Source organism: Cervus elaphus, chromosome 25 (genome assembly GCF_910594005.1).
Source record: "Cervus elaphus chromosome 25, mCerEla1.1, whole genome shotgun sequence".
NCBI classification, from domain to species: Eukaryota; Metazoa; Chordata; class Mammalia; order Artiodactyla; family Cervidae; genus Cervus; species Cervus elaphus.
In genome coordinates this window covers 57,062,256-57,082,252 of record NC_057839.1, presented here as the reverse complement: position 1 = coordinate 57,082,252, position 19,997 = coordinate 57,062,256, and the positions used below count along the sequence as shown (strand labels likewise).

The 19,997-nt window shown below is 44.3% G+C and overlaps 1 protein-coding gene across 1 annotated transcript in view; it reads right to left on the bottom strand.

Moving 5' to 3' along the window:
• RETREG1 (reticulophagy regulator 1) overlaps window positions 1-19,997 on the bottom strand; it is a 155,247-nt gene that overhangs the window by 113,809 nt on the left and 21,441 nt on the right. The window contains exon 2 of the mRNA XM_043887257.1: window positions 559-665. Within this exon, the coding sequence (XP_043743192.1) occupies window positions 559-665 (107 nt within the window). The remainder of the gene's footprint in view (window positions 1-558; window positions 666-19,997) is intronic.

Genomic DNA, 19,997 nt, shown 5'->3' with positions numbered 1-19,997 from the left:
TAAATCTTAAACAATTTTTAAAAATAATTCAAATTTTCACTTGAATTTTTTAAAATTTGGTATTTAAAATGAATTTATTTTTTCAATTCATTAAAAAAAATGTATTTAACCATGAGTTAATTGTTTTTAAGGCCTGAACTCACTGAGACAGAGAAAAAGTTTACATCAACTAGTCCATTTTCCAATGGCCCAGTTTCATCATGTGGGATGTAATAAATATTTAACTGTCATCCTCACCGCAGCCTACTTGAATATCAAAATGCTATGCAGAATAACAGCACTCAGAGCCAAAAGAGAAACCAGCACACTCAAACCTTTTGCCCAGCAGCAGCAGTTATGACTAAGGACACATCAGTTCAATAAATGATAAATACTAAATAAATTTAATAAATTTAAAAGTAACACTTAACAAACATTTAAACTAGAAAAGCCAGTGCCTATAGAATCTGTTATTTTGTTCCTTTTCAAAGACCACTTGGTTAAAATGTCTACACAAAGGTCAGACGTTCAGGATCTAGAAAGTTAAATACCATAAAAATGAATTTAAAGTTTTCTTACCTCTTGTTCTAGACAAAATCATATCCTTTATTATCTGCATAATAACACGTGTAAGGATCATGACGGAAATCAGATGATACACTCTCCATGGAGTCAGTGCAAGGAACCTATCACAGCAAAAACAGACAAATCACTGTTTCAATTTGAGGATTTTACCTTTTTTAAAAAATTAGGTTTACTTCTGCCACAGAAACAAAAAATAGATTCAATAAATTATTTCACTTGTCAAAAGCACCCACAACGTGATCATATGAAAGATACTTGGGACTTCCCTGGTGGTCCAGTGGTTAAGAATCTACCTGCCAATGCAGAGGACACAGGTTCGATCTCTGGTCCAGGAAGATCCCACATGTCCACAGGGCAACTGAGCCTGTGCATCACAGCTACTGAGCTCACAATCTAGAGCCCACGAGGTGAAACTACTGAATCCCATGTACCTACAGCCCATGCTCCGCGACAAGAAAAGCCACCACGATGAGAAGCCCGAGCACCGCCAACTAGAGAACAGCTTCCACTCACCGCAACTAGAGAAAACCTGTGCACAGCAACCAAGACCCAGAGAAGCCAAAAATTTAAACAAGAAAGAAAGTCACTTAAAAGGCATTAGAGTCAGTGAAATAAAAGCACCTGAGCCATCTGTACTTTTGTGCCAGGCTTTTTTGCTCTAACTTCCCATCTGGGCAGAGGATTTGCTATCTTGGGTATGGCCCAAATAGCACTCTGCACTCTGCTAGATGGAATAGAACTGACCCGGAGCAGAATCATTATAACAAAGGCAGAGCTGCAGGGCCTTCTCAGGCACAGTCAGTCAGTTCAGTGGCTCAATCGTGTCCGACTTTCTGTGACCCCATGGGCTGTAGCATGCCAGGCTTTCCTGTCCATCACCAGCTCTCGGAGTTTATTCAAACTCACATCCATTGAGTCAGTGATGCCATCCAACTATCTCATCCTCTGCTGTCCCCTTCTCCTCCTGCATTCAATCTTTCCCAGCATCAGGGTCTTTTCAAATGAGTCAGTTCTTCGCATCAGGTGGCCAAAGTATTAGAGTTTCAGCTTCAGCATCAGTCCTTCCAATGAATATTCAGGACTGATTTCCTTTAGGATGGACTGGTTGGATCTCCTTGCAGTCCAAGGGCCTCTCAAGAGTCTTCTCCAACACCACAGTTCAAAAGCATCAATTCTTTGGCGCTCAGCTTTCTTTATAGTCCAAGTCTCACATCCATACATGACTACTGGAAAAAACCATAGCTTTGACTAGATGGACTTTGTTGGCCAAGTAATGTCTCCGCTTTTTAATATGCTGTCTAGGTTGGTCTTAACTTTCCTTCCACGGAGCAAATATCTTTTAATTTCATGGCTGCAATCATCATCTTCAGTGATTTTGGAGCCCAAGAAAATAAAAGTCTGCCACTTTCCCTTGTTTCCCCATCTATTTGCCATGAAGAGATGGGACTGGATGCCATGACCTTAGTTTTCTGAATGTTGAGTTTTAAGCCAACTTTTTCACTCTCCTCTTTCACTTTCATCAAGAGGGTCTTTCGTTCCTCTTTGCTTTCTGCCAAAAGGGTGGTGTCATCTGCATATCTGAGGTTATTGATATTTCTCCCGGCAATCTTGATTCCAGCTTGTGCTTCTTCCAGCCCAGCATTTCTCATGATGTACTCTGCATATAAGTTAAACAAGCAAGATGACACTATACAACCTTGACACACTCCTTTCCCAATTTGGAACCAGTCTGTTGTTCCATGTCCAGTTCTAACTGTTGCTTCCTGACCTGCATACAGATTTCTCAAGAGGCAGGACAGGTGGTCTGGTATTCCCAAGAGCTTTCCACAGTTTGTTGTGATCCACACAAAGGCTTTGGCATAGTCAATAAAGCAGAACTAGATGTATTTCTGGAACTCTCTTGCTTTTTCAATGATGCACGGATATTGGCAATTTGATCTTTGGTTCCTCTGCCTTTTCTAAAACCAGCATGAACCTGTGGAAGTTCTTGGTTCATGTACCATTGAAGTCTGACTTTAAGAATTTTGAGGATTACTTTACTAGTGTGTGAGATGAATGCAGTTGTGCGGTAGTTTGAGCATTCTTTGGGATTGCCTTTCTTTGGGACTGGAATGAAAACTGACCTTTTCCAGTCCTGTGGCCACTGCTGAGTTTTCCAAATTTGCTGGCAGATTGAGTGCAGCACTTTCACAGCATCATCTTTTAGGATTTGAAAGAGCTCAACTGGAATTCCATCACCTCCACTAGCTTTGTTCTTTGTGATGCTTCCTAAGGCCCACTTGACTTCACATTTCAGGATGTCTGGCTCTAGGTGAGTGATCACACCATCATGATTATCTGGGTCGTGAAGATCTTTTTTGTACAGTTCTTCTGTGTATTCTTGTCACTTTTTCTTAATATCTTCTGCTTCTTATAGGTCCATACCATTTCTGTCCTTTATCGAGCCCATCTTTGCATGAAATGTCCCCTTGGTATCTCTAATTTTCTTGAAGAGATTTCTAGTCTTTTCCATTCTACTGTTTTCCTCTATTTCTTTGTACTGATCACTGAGGAAGGCTTTCTTATCTCTCCTTGCTATTCTTTGGAACTCAGCATTCAAATGGGTCTATCTTTCCTTTTCTCCTTTGCCTTTTACTTCTCTTTTCACAGCTATTTGTAAGGCCTCCTCAGACAAACATTTTGCCTTTTTTCATTTCTTTTTCTTCGGGATGGTCTTGATCCCTGCCTCCTGTACAATGTCATGAACCTCCGTCCATAGTTCTTCAGGCAGTCTATCAGATCTAATCCCTTGAATCTACTTGTCACTTCCACTGTATAATTGTAAGGGATTTGATTTAGGTCATACCTGAATGGTCTAGTGGTTTTCCCTACTTCTTCAATTTAAGTCTGAATTTGGCAATAGGAGTTCATGATCTGAGCCACAGTCAGCTCCCAGTCTTGTTTTTGCTGACTGTATAGAGCTTCTCCGTCTTTGGCTGCAAAGAATATAATCAATCTGATTTCAGTGTTGACCATCTGGTGATGTCCATGTGTAGAGACTTCTCTTGTGTTGTTGGAAGAGGGTGTTTGCTATGACCAGTGTGTTCTCTTGGCAGAACTCTCTTTGGGGTCCCCTGCATTGCCGGTGGATTCTTTACCAGCTGAGCTATCAGGGAAGCCTCTTATACAGAGAGTAGCTGAAGTAGATGCCCTTCACTTACTATCCTGTCTTAGTTTCTGTTTTATGCCATATTCATTTCTTTAACTCCTACCCCTTTTCCCACCAATCTCTTAAAAATAGCAGTTATTAGGAGCCCAGTTTGCCAGCCCTTTCTAATATCACTGCTCTTTTGTCTATCGGCCCACTTCCTCTCCAGAAGAAAACAAAGAATTCTTTATGATGAACAGCACACAAACCCTACAGTACTTTTTTGGTTTGTTTGTTTTTGATTGGTTTTATAAAGGAATAAAATGGCAAAGAAGTCACAGGGAGCTTTGAGTCTTCATACAGAGGTTGAAGCCCATTTTACATAAGTTGCTTGGTTAAGCTGCTAATTAATACTTCTTTGCAATTCTGTGAACTGAAGCCTTCCAGGTTCCTCTGTCCATGGGATTCTCCAGGCAAGAATACTGGAGTGGGTTGCCATTTCCTTTTCCAGGGGATCTTCCCGACCCAGGGATTGAACCCAGGTCTCCCACACTGCAGGCAGATTCTTTACCGTCTGAGCCACCAGGGAATCCTTTCACTTGGGGCAATCATAACTCAGAAAAATTAACAGATATATCACTTAATACTACTTGTAAAGCAGTGTAGGATGTATTAATATAAAGCAAAGAATACATGAAAACTGCCTTCTAGGAACTTACTTCCTCATCAGAGAAATGAACACAGGTTATGCTAACAAAGTCCAAGGCAATGAGTCTTAATGCTATGGCAAAAAATGGGCAAAGAGCAAAGAGAAGCAAAGGAGGAGAAATTATGAACTCCAAATCAGGGAAGATCTAGAAAAGTGGCACTGAACTTGGTCTGGGAGGATGGATGCAATTCAGAGGAAAATAGAAGCTAAGTTCCAATTAGTAGATATAACATGAGTAGAAGAATCAGACAAGAGTGGGGGTGTGCCTGGGGCATGCAGGTGGTCTGGGGTAGCCCGAGCAGAAGCAGAAGGATAAAGAAGAGAGTTGGGAGACTGGCAGAGAGAAGAAATTGAGGTGCCAGGCTCGGGGCTGCCTGTGGATATATAGGGAGTTTGGCCCTGAAGGATATATAGGGAGTTTGGTTTTAACACGACTGACAGCAGAGAAAAAGCCAAAGGTACAGAGGAGGAAAATGAAATTGAGTGATTTAGGGAAATGCCTGAGGGCAGCAGAGAAGATGAGGTAGATAGGGAGGAAACTGGCATTCAGGACATCTACTAGGAGGTTATGCAATGTGCTTGATGAGAAGTGGCCAACATGAGATGCTGGTGAAGTTTTGGGTAAACCCTCTCCCAGAATGTGGGCAACCCAAATTCAAGGTCTGGTTCTAATGCTAATTGTCTGTGGGTGACCTGGGCCAGAGTGGGTAGAATAGGTCAGTGCTTCCTAAGTATAGTTCTGCAACTGTTAGCAGCCTGGCTGCCTGGAAAGCTTGTTAAAATCAGATTCCCAGATCCCAGGCTCCTCCCCCCAGATCCTCTGAAACAGGTGGTTTATTATACTAGTATTTACATTCAATAAATATCTATTTATGGGGGCCTACACTGGGCCACTTCATGGCAAATAATTGAGGAGACAATGGAAACAGTGAAAGATTTTATTTTCTTGGGCTCCAAAACCACTGCAGATGGTGACCGCATACATGCATGCTCCTTGAAAGACCGCATACAAGATGCTTGCTCCTTGAAAGAAAAACTATGACAAACCAGACAGTGTATTAAAAAGTAGAGACATTACTTTGCCAGCATGGGAGATGGTGAAGGACAGAGAAGCCTGGCGTGCTGCAGTCCATGGGGTCGCAAAGAGCTGGACATGACTGAGAAACTGAACACCACCACACTGAAGTGGCAATTCTCAAAATTTTTTATAACAATCCACTATCATTCATAAGAAATTCATTTATATCTACATACATACAGATGAAATCAGCTTCAAAAGTAATATTTGTCCTTATAATGTATGATGACTTCTGATACTTTCATTCAATTCCACTATATTTTTAAATGCTGATTGCGACTCACTAAAGTGACACCACAAATGAGTTGTAACTCAGTGTGACTCACATTGCATCAGAAGGAATCTGCAGATGTTAGATTACTATGTTTCATTAGAAAGGCCTTTGCTGCAGAGTCAGGTAGAGACCTAGGAGAGAAAGTTCCCTCAAGTTTAAAGATCTTTTGAGCTAGCCAGGAAGCCATTTAAGGATCTCTTAAAAACCAAAGAAATGCAAAATGAACTGAAGCAGTGCTGGTCATTACTTATTCTTTTAGTGGAAATTACAATCTTCCAGGAATACAAAAATTAGGGAATGACAGGACTTTGACCCATCGCCCTGGCTGCTAATAGCTCTCATTTAGAGGGCATTGCCATAGCAACTCCAAGAGCCCTGAGGATGCCCCTCATGTACCCTGAGCCAGGGACTAGTTGGCATCTTGCCCAAGGGTCTCATTGGTCATTAAAGATCCTCAGCCAAATGAGAATGCAACCCAATCACTATTCAATACTTGGAGTGGAAATGCCAAAATTGTATGGGATTGCATGTCTCCTTGGTGGATCAGTGTCTTTGCAGTCAAGAATTAAGAATAGAAATGTCTAAGAAACAAAGTTCTAATATTAATAATTTGTACTTAGGAAAAACCTGCATATTTTCGGTATGTTAGTTATTTACACTGCTTATGAGGATTCATCTCATGGTTCCAATTAAAATATATAGCATAATTTAGACTTGCAGTTTCAAATTCAAACCATAGGAATACTTACGAATGTATTTTATGGGAACTGCCTAATATTTGGGAGATCTTGGGTGTCAGACTAAGTCATTTTTTAAAAACTTCTACTTTGGTAACTTTCAGACATATACAAAAAGAGAGACAAAAGTATAGTAAACCCAGCCTCAACAATTCTCCATTCATGGCCAATCTTGTTCCTTCTATATTCCCACACACTGAAGCTCTCTCCACCATGTACACAGTTAAATTATTTGAAGCAAATACCAAACTTCACAAAATTTCATTTGCAAACATCATTTAACTTCAAAAACAAAAAAGAACTTTTTAACCTAACATCACTAACACATCTAATAATACTGCTTAATGTCCTTAATGCAAATATTCTTTAATGTCATCAGATGCCTGTCAGCATTCCCATTTGCCCAGTCATCTTTCGCACACATGTACACACACACAAACGAAAACACTGAAAGACTGAACCAGAATCTGAAAAAGTCATACACTGAAATGGATAGATGTGAGAGTGTTTCCTATAATTTGTAGGTTTCCTGTCTGCCCCTCATCTCTCTCTCTTATTTATTATTATTACTTTTATTGCTTAAAATTATCATGGAAGAGACAGACTCATTTTGTCCAGTGAAGCTTTCCAAAGTCAGAATCATTTCCTGTATCCTTGTGGTTTAGTGTAACATTTTCCTTTACCCCTTCTGCAGACTGTGAAAACTGGAAGTTGCATCTACAGTCTTGACCAGATTTCAGCTCAGTTTCTCTTTCTATAGAGCTGCATGACAGGTGGACCTGTGTGTTCCCATCCGGAGGTACACAGTGACCGCTGTCTCGATTCTGTGACATTAGCAGCTGTTGGTGATGGCTGCCTGTGGCCAATAATTCCTCGGGAGCTACCCAGGGGTGGGAGCACTTCGTTCTTGCTTCAGGTGTTAGCTGGGTCATGTCGATCAAGAGAAACTTCCTTCATCAATGTCGGATGACCAGAAGAGATGGATCTCACGGGAAAGGTGGGATCAGCACTTGATTCCTTCTCTTTATTTACCAGCCTTCAAGAAAATGAGACCGTTCCTTAGTGTTCTCTAATCCTAAGATTTAAAGTAAAGGTAGAGAAGTTGGTCTTCTTCATTCCTTTTCAATGTTTATGAATGATGTGCCACAGCCCCCAGAGTCTCACCCCTATGGACCCTCAAGTGACCCATCTTGGCTGGTAAGAGCTTAATCAGGTTGGTTCCTGAGTCCCTTTGGTATAAACTGTAGTAACCTTTGATAATAAAGCACTTTAAAGGGATGGGGGAAATATAAACTTTACAAATGCAGTTTAACATGTGGAAAGGAGTATAATGAAACTTTTTAATGAAACCAATCTCAGATGATAAAGAATCTGCCTGCACTGCAGGAGACCTGGCTTCGATCCCTGGGTCGGGAAGATCCCCTGGAGAGGGGAATAGCAACCCACTCCAGTATTCTTGCCTGGAGAATCCCATGGACAGAGAATCTGCCGTGCTACAGCCCATGGTATTGCAAAGAGTTGGACATGACTGAGCCACTAAGACACACAATCATTCATCAAAGACTCTCTTGAAAATGACTGCTAAAATTTGTTAGATTTATAAACAAAATAATGCTATGATAGCTAAAATTGAAAGCTCAAGAAGAACAAGGGTTATAATCTGACTAAATCAAATTATATATTTTTTTAAAAATAGTTGAACAGAGGGCTTCCCTTATGGTCTAGTGGTAAAGAATCTGCCTGCCTATGCAGGGGACATGGGTTCGATTCCTGGCCTGGGAAGATCCCACATGCCTCAGAGCAACCAAGCCCGTGTGCCGGAATACAGAGACCATTCGCCTAAAACCTGAGTTCCATTCAAGAGAAGCCACAGCAACGAGAAGCCCCAGCACCACAACAAAGAGTAGTCCCCGCTCGCTGCACCTAGAGAAAGCCCTCCTGCAGCAATGAAAACCCGCTGCAGCCAAAAGTAAAATAAGTAACATCTTAAAAAAAAAAAATAGTTGAACAGAGTTGTTTCAAACCAATCTTTTCTTTTATGAAAACTGTCTTATAGGACATAAAAAAAAAAAAAAAAAAATCCCTGCCTGCCAGCCGTAAGTGATTCTGATTCTGGAGCTCCGTGGCACTACTCAGAGAAAGACTACACTTTTTCATCCAACCTATGATTCCCTCGGTAAGCATCACCCAGTCCTACTGAAATACATCTCAGATGGGGAAGCTCAGCATGCCTTCCGCACCCAGCTTCCTACAGTGTCCTTTTATTACTGGGCGAAGGGGAAATCCCATTTCATCCCATAACCAGTGACTGTCAGGCCCTGGGCTGGCGGCCGGGATACACTGATGACTAAATCCCAGGGAAGCTGAGAAGCAGACAAGTAAACAGCTATGTTTAACCCAAGTACTTTCCACAAGACTGCGGAAACAGGAAAGAGGACCGATGACCACAGAAGAAAGGCAGAGAGAGCTCTCGAGAGAGGGTGGCGTTTAAGCTGTTGACTCCCCTAGAGCAGTCGGGCTTTGCCAGGTACAAAGGCACCAGAGGCATTCCAGGTCGGGAAACAGGGTAAGCAGGGAACAGCAAGAGGCTTGGACAGAAGAGTGAGAAAGCGTCCTTAACGCTGGCCTCGCCTGAGCCTCCCGGAGGCTCGGGTTCTGCCGCCCAGACCCACGCTGCAGTGAGCAGAACGGCTGATGTCTAGTGAGTGCAGGCGTGGTTCTAGACATCGTTTAATGTATTCAGTCATTTAATCCTTATAACCGCGTACGTATTAGTTTGTTTAATCCTAATAACAAGCCCATGAGGAAGGTACTACAATTAGCCCCATTTTGCAGATGAACAAGGAGAGGATAAGAAATTTGCTCAAGGCCCCAAGATCAGGGGAGGTGGGACCAGGATTCAGACAGGATCTGGGAATCCAAACAGCTTGGCTCTACGCCAGCTCTCTCACCACCTTGCAAAACACCTCCAAAACACAAGCTCCTCTTCTTCCTCCTCCTGTTACTACATGAAAACAGCTAGAAGGGCTGTCACCGAGTTTGGAGAGTATGTCTGCTCAGGGTGTGCTGGACTGACTCAAGAGATGCCAAGAGCCCTCCTCAGTGACACCGGCGGCCACCCCCAAGGTTGCAGAAGCTGGGGGTGATGATCACGCCTCATCAGGACGAATATCCCTGGTCCCGTCACCTCTTCCCCAGATGCCCCATCCTGCTCTGGCCGGGCTCCAGGTGTGCCTCTTTTCAGACCAAATGCTCCTACGGGGCATCTTTAGGGGAGCCAGGAAGGGCCTTGAATCCCTTTGTTCTGGATTCCATAGCTCTACTTACACAGTTTTTTAAAAAATTAATAGGCTATATTTTTAGAGCAGTCTTAGGTTTACCGAAAAACTGAGTAGACTGCTCAGAGACTTCCCATATCCCTCCTCCCCCATCCTCCCATCCCACCTGCAGCGTCTCCTGGTATTAACATCTTGCTTCAGTGTGATACATGCGTTACGACTGATGAACCAATACTGGTATGTTATTAACCAAATCCCTAGATCACAGGAGAGCTCACTGTGTCACACATTCTGTGGGTTCTGACAGATGCAGAATGTCATGTATCCATCATGATAGTGTCACCCAGAGTATTTTCACTGCCCTAAAAATCCCTGAGCTCCACACGGTCATATCCCCTTCTCCCCCCATAAACCCTGGTGACCACTGGTCATTTTACTGTACCTACAAGATTGCCTTTTTCCAGAATGTCATACAGTTCTAATCACACGGCAGGTAACTTTTTCAGACTGGCTCTTTTCACTTAGCATTTATTTAAGTTCCTCTGTTTTTTCATAGTTTGATAACTTGCTTTTTTTTTATTACTGAGTAACATCCCATCATATGCTGCACCAACGTTTATCCATGTACCACTGTTTGTCCTCCCGAAGGACATCTTGGTTGCTTCCAATTCGGGGCAATTACAAATAAAACTTCTCTGAAAATCTGTGTGCAGAATTTTTTGTATTCATAAGTTTTCAACTCATTAACTCACTTTGACACAGCCTTTTTTTAATAGCTCTATCAGCATGCTTTTCAATTTATAGGCAGCTAAAACCGTCACGGATTTTATTTTTCTGCTGCAACTTTTGAATCTCAGTATGTCCTATTACGTTGGTGCCTGTGTGACAGCCCATCAATCAAACCTACAGCCCTTACTGGTGGCAGCAATCACCTTTGTTTTCTTACCCAGCGCCACGACACCCACACATCTGACGTCTGTGTGTCATCTGTCCTCATCCTCATCAAAGACGGATCAGGACTGGAGCCTGGTGATTCCCACGGAGGCCTAGTTTATTATATTTAATCAGCACTTTATGAATATGACAGACCATCCAGCTTGCCATTACCTTCTGCCCATGTTACTCCATCCTGTCCATAAAGATATAATGAAAGACTTTTCTTTAATATCTTGTTGGAACCTGCTGCATTCCTCGGGTCTGAGTGTCTGTACGTGCTGATCTGCTTGGCTGACGCTGAGGATTATACTGTGAGGTTTGGGACAGCCTGACCCAAGTCCAAGACCCAAGTGACCTTGCCGATCCACCCATTCACAGAATTCACAAACACACACAGTGACCCTCTCACCCACGGGGGGAGTTTTGAAGCAGAAATGGCCACAGCCAGGTGGCCAGAGGATTCCTGAATGTGGCAGAACAATGATTCAGAGACGGGTTGCAGTCACAATGCAGGGTGCCCATGAGGCCCCAGGAAGCAGAGTGAAAAAGCACAGACTTTTAAGGGGAAGAGGCTGTGGACAGGTGTCTCTCGCGCTGGGACCTACGTGGCTTCCCGAGTCTAGTGCAAGGTGAACGTGCATGCACTGGTGGTGGAGAAATCAACCTCCCCTTCCCACCAGGCTTCGGGCCCCACCCACGACACAGGGGGGCTCCCCAAAACACCGCAGCCCCTCCTCCAGGGCGGTTCGGGACCTGGATCCAGGGCAGGGGTGAGGCCCCTGCAAACTGGTCACTCGGAGCGCCAGGGCGCTTGGGGCTGGGTCAAAAGTGGTGGTCTGTGTCTCACACCTGCGCCCCAGTGAGCGGCGGGGGTCACAGTGGAACACAGGCCTCCTCTTGCTGATGCAGCCCGGCCACCGCCCTGGGGCAGCCAGCCTGGGTGCGGTGGGGAGGCGGAGGCTGGCACCCGGGGCCGGGAGGGGGTGACCATACCCCACCCTGGTGAGGAGACCCCACGCGTGAGCTGAGGCCCCCGCTCCCCCTGCTTCACTGTCCTGTTGCACTTCACTGACGAAACACCAATTCCACGATGGAAGGGCTAAGAACTACAAGGCTGCAGCCTCAGAGTGTCAGTCCCCAAGCGCAGGGCCTTCTGAGCGCCAGGCTCCGCGTGTCGGCACGGGTCACACGCCCTTTCAGTCAGCCCCGGAAAGGCTTTTTTCTTTCACTTTAAAATCATTATTAGTTCCATAAAAAGGTCATAGACACTTGCCTTTCTCCAAATTGGCCGAGGGATCATGACTGCATCAACAGATGCTTCCTAGAAGTGAGAACAGTACGAAGCCCTACCAACCCCTGAGTCTCTGGCTCTGGTAAACATTGTTCTGCATGTGAGCTTTTCATAACCAATTAAACTCAAATACCATTTTAAATTAAAACATCATTTCTGTTTACTAAGACAGTCACATGCGCATTTAAAATTAAAAAAAAACATTTTGTTTTGTGCAGCGGTATAGCAGATGAACAGGGGTATAGTTTTAGGCGACAGTGACCGAAGGGACTCAGCCATACACATACATGTATCCATCCTCCCCCAAACTCCCCTCCCATCCAGGCTGCCACATACCACTGAGCAGAGTTTCATGTGCTCCACAGTAGGTCCCTGTCGGCTTTCCATTTTAAATATAGCAGTGTGTACTACATGTACTTCTTTTATCTGACAATGGATAATCCAGACTCAGAAAACCAAGACAGGTACACATTACACATGACAAACTATAATATACATATCATGGGAGGTAAGGCTTCCCAGGTGGTGCTAGTGGCAAAGAACCCACTTGCCAATGCAAGAGATTAAGAGACGCAGGTTCAATCTCTGGGTTGGGAAGATCCCCTGGAGGAGGGCATGGCAACCCACTACAGGATTCTTGCCTGGAGAATCCTACAGACAGAGGAGCCTGGGGGGCTATAGTCCACAGGTTTGCAAGAGTTGGACTGAAGCACGCATACATCATGGTAGGTAAATACTACATATGACAACCATATGTTATATACAAATATATTAAATTATTTATGTTTATACATATAAAATCATATGTATATATGAGTACCCATCTGTCTTATAAAAACACACTGTTTGGTTTAACTGTTATTGGAAAGGTCAAGTTCTGCAACTCACTGTGTGTACTTTCTTTTAGCAAGTTGTATCCAGTTTCTACATTTCAGTGCAATGATTGCTTGTAAAAAACACTGCGTGACCAGGCTGACTCATGTCTAGCTTGTGATAATTACAGTCTACGGATGATTTCCAGCCACACTTGTATAGCATCATTTCTGATTCATTTTTATACTGGAATAAATACATTTGTCTATTTGCTTTTTTCTTCCTGTCTTTTCTCTATTCTACACTTTCTTCTCCGGTTCAGGTACATCAATTTGCATTTCAATCTAGTTTTCAAGTCACCAATGGCCACAGTCCACTTGGTATTGTGATGGTTTATAACACTAGTCTTTGCTCTGCTAAGAAATAAGACTCAACCTGTATGCTCAGAGACAAGGGAGGATGTAAGGAAACAGACTCAGAGAAAATCTACATGACTGTGACTACATGACTCTTTTAATGGTGAAAATAAAAAAATAGAGGCACCAGGGAACTCCCAAATGATGTCCGTTTTGGAAAGCACTGTGATTTTAAGTAGAAAATTTTCCTATCAAATTATGGGCTTTGTCTAATATAAAATCAGTCTGAAATAACTGCCTATAAGCCATAGATAGGGGGATCTTCCTTCGAAGTGCAGTTGGTAAAGACTCTGCCTATAAGGCAGGAGACCCAGGTTCAATTCCTGGGTTGGGAAGATCCCCTGGCGGAGGAAATGGCAACCTACTCCAGTATTCTTGCCTGGAGAATCCCATGGACAGAGGAACCTGGCAGGCTCCATGGGGTCACAAGAGTTGGACACGACTTAATGACTAAACCAGCACCAAGCCATGGACAGGAGAGCTGAACACCCCTCCACAAAGATGCTTAAAAAGGAAAATAACATGGTGGGAACTACATTACACTCCAGTCTCCCATCATCTCAGCGTTCTGTGCACAAGTCATTCAGGGCCACAGCTTCTCCATGTCCCTGCACTGGTTTCAGGCATTCCAAAGGTGCGTGGGACTCCAGGGTGCTAGATCCAACTCAGGACTGGGGGAAGGCTGAGCACTGGGCCAGGCTGGCCAGAGCCCCAGGAAGGGCTGTGTGGACAATGTGCACGATGAAAAGGAGGTGGAAGGACCACAGCGACCTTCTGGGAACCTCCCCTCAGTGGCCAACTACAGTCTCTAAACCTTTTTTTTTTTTTGGATTAGTTGTGTTTCTATTTGATAAGGAAACACTAACTGAATCTTCCATTACTTCATGATGAGTTTTGCAAAGCCAAATTAAATGGCTTGACAGGATACATTTCTTAAGAAGCAAAAAAATAATTCACAAAAGGAAACAACAATTTCTTTGTTAATGGATGAAAAGGACAATATTTAGCTCAACCCATGTATAAAAACCTAACCCTCCTTTCTGGGTAAAGTATAACTCACTTTTTACAATGAAATGAAGGCTGTTGACAGCTAAAAAACACATTTTTTTTTCTGTCTCCAGAGAAAGACAAAAGCATTGAAGCTCTCCAAGTTCTCATGCAGGAATTCATCTATAGTGTTGACTTTGTAGCTCTTTCAAAACAGAGATCTAAAAAGGAGGTTTAGTTTTTCTTTACTGAAATATACAGAACCACAGGCTCTGCCTAGATAGAGCTTTATTAAACATTACATTAACGCTACATGGCTCTAATCATAAAAGAAGGGCCTCGTATGATTTATCCAACATTATTCAAACTCCAGATCACATTTTTCTGGAAACTAATTCCATCATCTTGTCAAGAGTTAGGCGTACTAGCAGCAGTCCTCCTTAATATCGCAAAATTCTGAATCTTCACTGAAGTTGGCTTTAAATTTTTCCTGGTCTTTTATCCAGCAAAAATACTGAAGATGCCATGTGAAATTATATGCCACCAACGGGGAAAACATAGGAGACATGGGTTCAATCCCTGGGTCAGGCAGATCCTCTGGAGGAGGAAATGGCAACCCACTCCAGTATTCTTGCCTAAAAAATCCAATGGACAGAGGAACCTGGCAGGCTACAGTCCAAAGGATCGCAAAGAGTCAGACACGACTGAGCACACACACCACAAAGGGGAAAAAAATCTGCCAAATACACTATGACCCTCTGAATTGCAAAATGCATCCCAAATTCAAACCTGTTTAAACATGAAGATATGCCAAGGGGAGGAGGGATGTATTTATTAGAAATCGGCTACATACACATTTTAAATAATTGAGAAAGGAGAGGGTAGTCATGCAATCCAGTGAGATAAAGTAATGACTCAAGAAATTGCAAATCAGAGACTAAAACTCTGAAGTGTTAGTCTCCAGAGAAGTGCTTTTTTTTTCCCCCAGAGAAGTACTTTAGTTGCAATGACCAAAAAAGTAAATCAGAAGCAAGAGAGGTGAGACGTATGAAGAAAAATAAAGAGGTGAGCCTCTCGACCTGGGGAGATGAGACATTTTGGAAGCCACCCATAGGCAGGGAAGCATCAGAATGAGGCAATCAGAAAGGGTCCACTGCAGTCAGTGGAAGAGGGAGTCAGGCTGGCTCCAGTAGAAACCAGTGGTGATAATCCAGTGAATTCAGGGAATGTGCCCAGCTCAGCAACTCGCGGTGTACAAACCACAAGACCGTGGGGAGGAGCAGCGGGGCGTCTGTGTTCTTGAGCCCAGGGAGTGGGAGAAGCCAAGGGCATAGCTGGAGAGAAACCAAGTCCAACTGAGGTCAAGGCAAGGCGAAATCAGGCCTGCCCTACCCAGCTCTGCAAAGGAATCAGGAGAGACGCCATGGGCGAATCAAATCAGGAGTAACGGGTGAGCAGTGGGTTTTCTAGCACTACCACCTGGGGCACGGTATCTGCCCATCCACCGTGCCCCCCACCTGTCCCACTGGTGGTCTCCACAGCTCAGTAGAAGCTGACTTCCAAGTAGGGTGAGTGAGTCAACCTCTACAGCCCATTCCAGCTGAGCTACCAGTAAGTTAAAGACTAACTCTAAGATTCCATCACAGAAAGGAGCTAGAAGAAAAAAGAGATGCTATCAAAGCCATGCATTGCAATGGAGCATGACGGAGGGAAGGCAGGGGGAAGGGGAGTTTGGGGCAGGGGGCGGGGGTGGATGGTAAAGACCAGAAAAGGGACAGTGAGACCCAGAAGCACAGAGGAGGGAAAAAAATAAACACAAGGTCAGGAATCTGTTTTCATGGCATCACTGTTGGTTCTGTTGTTTAGTCGCTAAGTCGTGTCCGACTGTTTTGCAACTCCATGGACTGTATCGCCCACCACCTCACCACCAGCTCCTCTGTCCAGGGAATTTTCCAGGCAAGACTACTGGAGTGCGTTGCCATTTTCTTCTCCAGGGGATCTTCCAGACCTAGAGATTGAACTAGCGTCTTCTGTATCAGCAGGTGGATTCTTTACCAGTGAGCCACCTGGGTTTACATAGGCTTTTATGCCAATACAAGGAGATATATGGTGTGCCTGCCCAGTGGCAACTGCAAAGTTTGATTTTCAGCCCCAAATCACATGGCAGATAAGAAACACCTCCATCCTCCTCTCTACGCCTCAGTATTTTCATCTGCAAAGTGGACACTGGCTAGATAAGTCCTTCCCCAAACTGACTGACCATCAGAATCACTCAGGACACTTTTTCTAAATACAGATTCCTGGGCTCCACGCTGGACCTGGGAGAGCAGATTCCTTGGGGTGGGACACAGGAGTGTCCATATTAACAGGCAGATTTGCAAACAATGAACTGATGTGATTCCCCTGGGCATTTCCCATCCAAACATCCTCTGAGTTCACGAACCTAATACTTTATGGCTGATCCAAACCGAGCTGAACTTGGGGCCTCTTCCTTCATAAATAAATAAATGCAAACACTGGGTGCAATACACAGTGGCAGGGGTGGAAGAGGCTCCTAAGAAGACCTAGCTCTTGGGAAGGGAAAAGCGGGGCCAGACACACAGTAAGGAATTCAATGAACCTTTGTGGGTGAGCCCGAGAAAGAAAGAAGCTGAGATGTCATGAGTACCTCAGTTGAGTTCCTCAGTCGTGTCCGACTCTTTGTGACCCCATGAACCGCAGCATGCCAGGCCTCCCTGTCCATCACCAACTCCCAGAGTCCACCCAAACCCATGTCCATTGAGTCGGTGATGCCATCCAACTATCTCATCCTCTGTCGTCCCCTTCTCCTCCTGCCCTCAATCTTTCCCAGCATCAGGGTCTTTTCAAATGAGTCAGCTCTTCGCATGAGGTGGCCAAAGTATTGGAGTTTCAGCTTCAGCATCAGTCCTTCCAATGAACACCCAGGACTGATCTCCTTTAGGATGGACTGGTTGGATCTCCTTGCAGTCCATGGGACTCTCAAGAGTCTTCTCCAACACCACAGTTCAAAAGCATCAATTCTTTGGTGCTCAGCTTTCTTTATAGTCCAACTCTCACATCCAATTACATGACCACTGGAAAAAACATAGCTTTGACTAGATGGACCTTTATGGGCAAAGTAACGTCTTTGCTTTTTAATATGCTGTCTAGGTTGGTCATAACTTTCCTTCCAAGGAGTAAGTGTCTTTTAATTTCACGGCTGCAATCACCATCTGCAGTGATTTTGGAACCCAGAAAAATAAAGTCAGCTACTATTTTCACTGTTTCCCCATCTATCTGCCATGAAGTGATGGGACCGGATGCCATGATCTTAGTTTTCTGAATGTTGAGCTTTAAGCCAGCTTTTTCACTCTCCTCTGTCACTGTCATCAAGAGGCTCTTCAGTTCCTCACTTTCTGCCGTGAGGGTGGTGTCGTCTGCACGTCTGCACACGAGGACTTCCCCGTGCTAAGTGTTCTCACGTCTTCATCTGATTTTATTGTGTTAGTTTCAGGTGTACAGCAAAGCAATTCAGTTATATGTTTTTTCAGATAATTTTCCATCACAGGTTATTGCAACATACTGAATACAGTTCCCTGTGTTATACACAGGGAATATAGTTCTGTGTGTAGATACTGAATATAGTTCCCTGTGTTAAATTCTTGTTGCTTATCTCTCTGTGTGGGCTTCCCAGGTGGTGCGAGTGGTAAAGAATCTGTCTGCCAATGCAGGAGATGTAAGACACAGGTTAGATCGCTGGGTCAGGAGGATCCGCTGAAGGAGGGCTCAGCAATCTACTCCAGCTTCTTGCCTGGAGAATCCCATGGACAGAGAAACCTGGCGGGCGACAGGCCATAGGGTCGCACAGAGTTGGACACGACTGAAGCGACTTAGCACACACAGACACACACACTCTCTTGTGTATAGCAGCTTTTATCTGTTAATCCCATACTCGTAACTTATCCCTCCCTCCCACTTCCTTTTCCCTTTGATAACTGTAAGTTTTTCTACATCTTCATCTCATTTAATGTTCCTGCACAACCTGGGAAGCTAAATATTTGGAAATCATACACTTATAAATAGACTAGGTTTAAGCAATTTGTTGAAAAACACGCAGCCTATAACTGAAAGAGTTTGAGTCTTCTTGATTCCAAGTCCACTGCTCCATTTACATACCATCTACAGAGTCCCTTGGCACCACACTTTAACCAACCAACCTAAAGCACCAGAATGTTCTAGATAGCAGGGGAGTGGTTATTTTGCTTGGATTTTTTTTTTTAAATTGGGGCCATGGTGAGGCATGCGGGGTCTTCATTCCCCAACCAGGGATCAAACCCACACCTCCTGTGGTGGAAGTGAGGAATCTTAACCACTGGACCACCAGGGTCCCTAGATAGCAGGGTTGAAAAAGCAACTGTCGTATGGGCTCCTGTGGTCCTCATCCCTTCCCAGACCCTGTTCCAATGCACCCTGTCCAGGGCCTCACAAGGGTCAGACACTCTGCAGTTCTGACAGCATGGTCCCAGCTGTCGATGAGCTTATTCTTCCAGCCTCTTCACTCTGAAAATCCAAGGATGCAAGGAACTGGACACCTTAGTCCCAGTGCTTCCATGTGGCCCCCGCCCCACCTGGTCTTATCCTGTTGCTCAGCCTGGTTCTCCAGCTGGTCTGCTGGTCCTTCTCTTCTTCCTCATGGGAAGCCCGGCCAGGACTCTGCCTCCCCAGCTCCAGCCAACCCCTGTCCAGGTGATCAAATCTTGATCACACCCTAGTAACACGCTGTCCAGGATCACAGTCTCGCCCCAGTGGGCCTCCTGGAATGACCATTCCCTGAATCAAGATCGTAGGCTCAGCAACAGGATTCACACAGCCCAGACTCTCGCCTCATCGGTCTGAGCCCATAATGTTCCAGGACTAGGACTGAGGCTTTTACAGCCCTTGGGCCAAGTGTCTGGACTGAACTGCTCATGGCAAGGTCTACTTCTGTGTCAAGGTGAATGAGCCTAAATTTGGCCCAGGGCCACCCTGCAGAGCTGAGGGCCATCCTGTCTCTTCCCTCCCTCCTGGGGAAGAAGACTTTCTCTCAGGTTGCTACACTCAGTGAACAAAGATGCCAAGGCTGAAAGAGCTGAACAAACTATAAGAAACTGCAAATTAGAAGAGACAGGTGACTTAAGACCAGAGAGACATAGTATCCCACCTGACACCTTGTCTGGCGTCCTTAGGATTGGACAGGTCACACACTCACCCACTAAAGAGCCAGACAAATACACAAAACAGAGAAGCACCAGTTTAATTTGTTTCAAATGTCGAAAACATCAAACAGACTGAGCACTAAGTTAGTAATTCTGCCGTCCTGGGAGGACCATTTATCGAAAGGCCAAGATCAAGTGTCCTTTATCAGTATACTGAAGCCTCATGGAAGAAAAGTTATGACCAACCTAGACAGCATATTAAAAAGCAGAGACATTACTTTACCAACAAAGGTTAGTTAAAGCTATGATTTTTCTAGTAGCCATGTATGGATGTGAGAGTTGGACCATAAAGAAAGCTGAGTGCCGAAGAATTGATGCTTTTGAACTGTGGTGTTGGAGAAGACTCTTGAGAGTCCCTTGGACTGCAAGGAGATCCAATCAGTCCATCCTAAAGGAAATTTGTCCTGAATATTCATTGGAAGGACTGATGCTGAAGCTGAAACTCCAATATTCTGGGCACCTGATGTGAAGAACTATATCCTTTGAAAAGACCCTGATGCTGGGAAACACTGAAGGCAGGAGGAGAAGGGGA